Source organism: Phaethon lepturus, unplaced genomic scaffold (genome assembly GCF_000687285.1).
Source record: "Phaethon lepturus isolate BGI_N335 unplaced genomic scaffold, ASM68728v1 scaffold21902, whole genome shotgun sequence".
Taxonomy (NCBI): Eukaryota; Metazoa; Chordata; class Aves; order Phaethontiformes; family Phaethontidae; genus Phaethon; species Phaethon lepturus.
The window spans coordinates 40092-47909 of NW_010521522.1; the positions used below are offsets into that span (position 1 = coordinate 40092).

General features: G+C 34.2%; 1 protein-coding gene across 1 annotated transcript; it reads right to left on the reverse strand.

Annotated features, from left to right (window-relative positions):
* Positions 1-4525: 4525 nt before the first annotated feature.
* Positions 4526-6309, reverse strand: LOC104616519 (ERC protein 2-like; the record flags this gene model as incomplete). Its single annotated transcript, XM_010281560.1, has 2 exons — positions 5511-6309; positions 4526-4673 (listed from the first exon to the last, which is right to left on the reverse strand). Coding segments are annotated over exons 1-2 (805 nt in total), but the record flags the coding sequence as incomplete, so codon positions are not given.
* Positions 6310-7818: the final 1509 nt, after the last annotated feature.

Genomic DNA, 7818 nt, shown 5'->3' on the forward strand with positions numbered 1-7818 from the left:
TTACTACCCTTTCCAAATTACCATGAACATGAGACATAATTTTCATATAGCTTAAAGTATTAGTTTCTACCGTATAATGTACTACTGTAGTTCTACTATATAATGTATATATATGTGTATTATTATCTAAACCAGAATACCACCAAAAAGCTTCAGTCAAGACTAAACAAATACTTTCACACATACAGGGACACATTCCCCTTATTCTTTTTCTAACTAAGTACTTATCAAGCTTTTTCAGATTTAAAAATCCCACAGTAAAAATAATGGTTAAAAATAATTACATTCTCCATTCACCCTTAAACACTTTTGGGTTATTGCTCCCTCAAAATTTCCTTGGATATCTACAGTATTATGACCAACTCCTTATCGCTTTCTGCTCCCCACCACAGAGCTAGCAGCCTTTCCTCATCATCAGCAACAGCAGCACAAAAGCCAACACACACTCTTCTCACATGGCTTATTCACTGTTTCACACCACCTCTATACCGTCATTCCTCAGCAGAAGAGTCCTGCTATTTTAGCCTCTTCCCGTTTGACAGAAACATTTTTATTTTCAAATTAGAAACAAAAAAGTTATTGATGTACTTTTGTTTCATTATACTTTAATCTTCAGACAAGTTTTGCTCTATAATGAATGTTTAATCTATTCCACACATTTAAATGCTTAAGCACTTTGTCTCATTCAAAAAAAGTAAAGAAGAAACAGTTTGCACTTACCTAAATTGCCATCAATGTACATGAATTTGAATGAAGAAAACAGTGAAAGCATGCAAAATAAAGTTAAAAAAAAACCAAGAAGTATACATGCAGCTCTTAAGACAGAAGTATTAAAAAAAGCTGAAGAAAGCAGGAGACAACACTACAGTGAAAACCAGAAAATAAGGTGAATGAATATGCTGAATGTACTGACTTTAGAATACCTTAAAATAGACTTTCACTGGTCATAAATACTATATTACAAATTTGAGTTGAAAATACTTAAGTTCATTACTTTTTCTTGAAAAAAACACTGAGAAAAAAAGTAATTTTTTATTATTCTTATTAAATGAGTTTTTTAATGTGATAACGTACCTCAGTAAGCATAGTAAAACATGGACAGAACATTTCCATTTCTCAGGTTACTAGCTTTATCTTTTGCATGTAACCTTGTACTTCATAAATATTCACAATAAAGCTTCAAAATCTGTGGTGTTGCACACATTTACGCAGAGACAGTAAGATGGGCTGAAAACCACCTCTGGTACATATAGGAACAATGGGGGGGCCACCTCTCCAACTAGTAATCAAGTGTATACTTTGAAGCAGAATAAGGAAGAAAATATCTATCTGGGAACTCAAACAGAAGACCTAATTGCTGGCAACTCCCTGCATATTCCACTAGGATCAAACCTCCAGAATTTCAATGGGCATAAACAAGGTATCTCAAAAAAAGATGAAGAATAGTCTCAGAAGTGGAGAGAGTGAGAAGACTACAGGTCTTCAACTTCCTTTGACTTGCATTTAGACGATGCTAGCAGGGTCTAAGCAATGGACTGTCCAGTTTGGAAGTAGATCCCAGCCATGGAAACCACTCAGTAAAGTTAAGTGGTGAGCTGCTTTAAACATATATGATGTTACTAATGAGTATATTACTATATTAATGCATAGTATTTTTCAACTATATATAGTCTTACAAGCATATATAGATAATACATATCATTAACTCCACCAACTAGCTCCCAGATAAGCTAGCAAATTTACAGCAAATTAAATTATAGCCTGCCCTTCCTTCTTTTTCTTTTACAAGGCAGAAAGATGACTAAAAGTATACTTAGAACAATGTGCAATGCACAAAGCAAAATGAGTATATGATACGTTTGGTTTGGGTTTTTTTGGTTTGTTGTTTTTTGGGGTTTTTTTAAGAATGTATACCATTACTCTGATCAAGGTTTTACTAGGAATATAGTTCAACTAATACAAAGAAGGGGAAACATCATTTCAGAATATTTCTTAGTGTATTTCCTTTTACTGTTCGACTTACATATTTTTCATGAATCAAAGTAAAAATGAAGAGCATGTGAAATAACATTGAGCAACTAATCACAGTTCTGAATTCATTAATAAACATACCCTTATCTACTGATTATTTTATCAGCTTTATTCTGTTAATTGCAGCAACTACGAGTTATTTGTATTGCTACAGGTACATAAAAATTATTTGAAGGAACAATCTTGTATTCAAAACCAGGAGCCTCTCAGAGGAACTGTTCACTACCCTTTTCATCCTTTCTCTTCGTCTCATTAATCAGAAGCAAATTCCTGCAGTATCAGGACAGGAACTAAACTTCTAAAGAAGATCAAAATTTATAATATGTTTTCAAAGAACATATTAAGCAACTTAAAATTACCTGGGTTTCTGTAAGAAAAAAAAAAAAAAAAAATCAAGCTCACCATTGATTTCCATCAACAACATATAACCATATCATAAATTAAAAAGAACCGCTGCTCATTGCATTTTGTAGTAATTATGTGGTATTAAATAATGACATTTGTAAGTAGGGAAAAGAGGTATTATTTTGTGCAACTGAGTTTACAGTTTATTTTTAAAATGTCACAGTAAATCTAATTCAGTTATTGCAATGTCATAAAAGGAACATGTCAAGTGATAAACATTAATATGTTGTCTTAGAACCAGCTAAAACTAGTTCTCCCTCTTTTTTTTTTTTTTTTTGACAGACAGGCAACAATCCTGGGAATGAGTACTGCTGAATAATTTCTTGTGTCCTCCCAGTTCTTTCCACCTCATAGCCTTCTGCTCTCCATTGAAACCTTCTACGTTAACTCTTCTATATAATACATTCAAGCAAGATTAGAGAGAATAACTATCTACTGGGGTGGGGGGGAAGCAAAATCTCTGATTGAGACATTGCAAATGGATGATTCCAAGATGAAGCAGCACTTTAAGTAGTTAAAACCCTTCAGAAAGGCTCCTCTCCAAAACCTTACAAGAAAACTAAGCAGCAGCTAGATAAGAAGGATGGTCCTTTCACACATAAATAGTTGATTACAGACAGAAAATAGAAGAAACACATGATCAAGTCATAAAACCAACAGAAGGCCCCTATGGAATTTTGCTGGAACCTGTGGCTGAGCTTTGTGCTGTCTGATGTATCCCAAGCAAACCAGAGAACAAGGTGAACAGTAAAGATGACTAATTTTCCTCATGATATTAGGTTATCCAGGGCAGTAAAGACAAAAGCCAAATACAAACAAGGATTTTATTAGACTACACAATTAGGCAAGCGCTGGCCCATGAAATTCAGCGACATAAATGTGAAGTGAAAATAATCCTACCTTCATGCAAAACAAGCTGTGATCTAAACTGATTATAATCACTGGTGAGATTCTTCAGCTATGATAAATATTTCCATTAAAATAGTAGCTCAGTAGCAGTAAAAAAAAAAAAAAAGTCATCCAAAGCTAGAAAGAACAAACAAATTGAGTGTTGGAAACAGTTGGGAGAGACATACAGAATAAAAGGGCAGACACTATAACATCAATGCATAACTCATTTTACAGCTGTATTATGAAAAACATGAGCCATTTGGGTCTCCTCACTTAAAAAAAAAAAATTTAATAGGCCTGAAAAACATTCAAAGAATCAAAAAGAAATGGCACAGTTTCATGGAAGGAATTATCACACAAGCCAAGATGTTCCTGTCTGGAAAAGAGCTGAGGGAAGGGTATGATGGTGGTGTCCTATAAAATCCTATGTGGCACTGAGACCAGCACCAGACATCAATTATTTAATGTTTCTTCCAGTACAAGGAACAGGAAATCCTAGCAAAAGCAACCAAAGTCTAGTGCAAAACCAAATGAAAAGCAGGGGTTCTTCACATGACAGGTTAAGCTGTGGGATTCACTGTCATAAGAGGTCGTGGACACTTGAATTTCACATAGGTCCAAAGGCAACTGGCTTAATTCAAAGAAAAGTCCACTGAGAGATATTATGCACACAGAAACTGTAGCTGCATCACAAAGAATGGTCAGTAGAATGATCAATGTATACTACGTCTATTCTATGAACTCTTGGACATTGTCAGCAATGGAATACTACCCAGTCTTTATGTTATTTTATTACAGAGTAAGGATTCATGTTAAGTATATAGACAGAACAAAATATGTTATTTTTGTCTTATTTTCTTGTACAGGTGAACCTAATAAGAGCACTTGTTAAAAACAAAAAGATATAATCATCTATGAAATGAATGAATGGAGGACTCAGAGTTACTAATTTACTTTCCCCTCAAGATAATACCAGATTCATATTCAAAATCCCAATACAAGATATTAATGTGAAATTTCCATAAGAATTTGATAATATTGGCTCTAGCAGCACTCTAGTTCACCAACTATAAATAAATATTCAGTAACTATTACTGTCAGTCTGGATACACAAGTTATACAAGAAAAAAATAAATTAATTCACTGTACTAGATTCCTGATCAAGACCCAGCCAGTCTCCCACTGAAATAACTGGTACCAGGCTTGTTAGTTCCATAGATGTTTAGGTTCATGACATGCCTAAGAGGTGGAAAATTTGGTGAGAAGCACTGATGATCACAAACTCGGAAGTCGATTAAAAATTTCAGTTGTTGCTGCCTGGCAGCAAGGAAGTTTAGATTGGGAATCTGGAAGTGAGAGAAATACAGGACTGTGTTTTTGTCTGAAGAAAGTTAACAGATGGTCTAAAAAGCAGCAGCTTTAAAATAAGACCAGCAGTCAAAAAGTGTGTAGAGACAGCAATAAAAGATTTTTTTTTTTTTTGGTCTATTCTGTGCCACCGTTTTGTATAGCTTTGTGAAATAGTACAGAGACTCAAAGCTTGACCTTATAGCTTTATTCATCCAGATTAAAATACTTTAATCTTTTTATAACTTCGGGAGAGGAATGTTATGTTGTGAATAGAAGTATTTGAAATACCTATTTACAAGATGCTCTTTTCCCAAGACACAGGTCTCTCAAATGTTGCTGAAAACATAACTTCATTCTGTAATGTAGAATTAAAGAAGGTTGCATATGGGGATTTAATATCACATCTTCTTTTAACTTTGAAAAACAGGGCAGCTAAATCCCTACACAGCTCATACAAAATATGCTTCTGGGTGTTTATTTATACTTTTGCAGAGGTGGCTCATTTACCTTTTCTAGAAAAGATTGCTGAGTATATTTAGATTGTTGATGCAAAAACACACTGGAGAAGTCTCAAAAAATAAGTAAAAGGGTAGGGACAAACAATCATTCTCTTCAGCTATACTGTGAAAGAATGTTGCATGAAGGAAATTATAACCTGCATTCAGATTCTTATTAATGTGCTTTCCTACCGTTTAGCAGCCAGAGGCAGACAGATCAAGACATACAATTCTTGTAAACGTCAAACTTGCTCCAGCATAGGATACAGCACCATAAGCAAAACGTCAAGTACTTAGCTGTAAATCAACAGGAAAGAAACTTTCAGAGTTACTTACCTGATTTTCTTCATGGGAAACTCTCATTTGTTCTTTAAGAACTGACATTCTGGCTGCTTCTTCTTTCCTCAATACTCTTTCTTTCTTTAGCTCAGGACTCCAGAAAGTTTTGATGCTATTCATGGAGGATCCCAGCTTGCTGTCCTTAATGTCTAGTTCTTTTCTGAGAAGATCATTCTCCCTCTGTAGTTCCTTAAGCTGAGCCTGCAGGTCTAACATGGTACTATCTCTAACCTGTCTCAGCATAGAAGGAACCTGATGGTGGTGATGGTGTGAAGATGTGGTGAGACCTCCATGCTGATCAGTATAAGAAAGGACATCTGTGTGCGAAAGTCCAGCTGAAGCAATATTAGGACTGCTCCCCATAGCTGTGACTCGACCACCATACACAGCTCGATTTGTAGCCCTTCCAAGAGTCATTGTGCCCTTTGGGAAAGTAGTAGAAGCTACACCTTCATGGTCACTCAGATACATTGGTCCAGATGTTGCATAGGCTGCATTAAGGGACTGGATGTTCTCCATTGATAACGTCTTACCTGTTCCTCCTCCTCCTCCACTATTTGTTCGCCTATGGCCCAGGCGAGGAGATCTTGGCAAACGAGGAGACCTGGAGGGACTTCCTTCTAAGTTGCTGATTGTTCTTGCACTTCCATACATTTTTCTTCTACTTTGAGGTACTATTTAGTAAGAAATTAGTAACACTGAAGTTGAATATTAAATTTATGATTCCAGCTAGAAATATTGGCAGTTTCACTGCATTCTTCCAGTAGGCAAAAATCTATTGTTCCTCCAAAGTCAGAGACCTGAAAAAAGGTATTATAAAATTAAGTAAATTTTCATCTTGGAAAATAAGTTTAAGAGTAACCAGTATATATCAGAAAATAAAGTAACCCACTTCTTAAAGTAATTACTTTAAAAATAAAATTTACTATACATTTTGTATTTACGATGACTACTTAAAAACATATATTCAAACTAATTTCATTCAGAAGAAAAAACTGCACATTTCTTTCTTGCTAAATAATATCTTGACATTTTGACTTAGTTTAACAAGCTTTATGTTGCAATAAAAAACATGGGCCCAAAAACATCTCTCAGCTGATATGTTAATGGACTTAAATGACTGACCATGTAGAATTATATAAAGGAAAAAAAAAAAAAAAGCTGGTTTTGACATTAAGAACTACCCAAAGTAAGATATTACATCTTCAAAAGGCAGTATAGAAGTAGCAATTCAGCAGTTCTGTATATTCTCTAGTAGTATTAGATTAATTAAGACAGAAGAAGGAAAGAGGCAGGAGTTTTAATTTTTGTTTGTACTAACAAAGAGGTTTTTGGATAGGAAGAAAGATGAAGGAAGCTGTGTTTCTAATAGTTCAGCTGTAACCAGTAAAAACGTATTTTAGTAAGAAAAATTAACACTAAAACTAAGCTAATTTGAGCAAATATAAACCATTATAATGTGTTACAACACAGTATTACTTGCTCTATGAAGTACTAGCTTGCTAAAATTTGTTGTTAATAATCTTCCCAGAAAAAGGCTGCATGACAATAATCTAGGTTTTTATTTAGAAAAAGAGTGTTTTTGAAATAAAATCTTCTTTTTTTCCCTGTATCATATTACTACTTAGAACTATCCTTGTACTTTATTCAACCAAACAACAGATAGATGTGGACCAACGCTATGTTTTCAAATTCTTCAATATTATCATTACACATTTGCCAAGTTTCGAGTGAGTTTAATAACTTTATGTAACATAAATATAAACATACAATAGGACTTTAGGATTAGGTAGGCGCACTGATTTTATTTTTTTTTAAACAAATCTGACCATTTCCATACATTTGTGGTATTATTTCAATTGGTGGCCATTAACCAGATCTAGTACCATTTATTTCAAAGGTAACTAGAAGAAGAACATAAATTGGATTCAGTCAAATCCAGTAATCTTTAACCACATCCTCAAGGCATCCTCCTTACCTATAGATACATTATTTCTCAGTGTTTTAAAACATGTGTTCTATATTCCCTGTGAAAAAAGTGTTGATGCAGCGGCAGGTAGAAGCATGCTTTGATGTCGTATTTATTAATAATAGCTCTAATATATTAAATCCTCACCAACAATTTTATCATAAAACATTATGGATATTAATGATGTCATCAAACAAAAAGCATGCCAAGTTCTCCACTGATCCCTCATTATCCCACACAATCATATACCACATGGCTTATACAAATTCTAAGGATTGCTTGGTATATGCTATGTTTTCATTAAGTTTAACAGCCAGCATAGTCTAAAGTATTTTT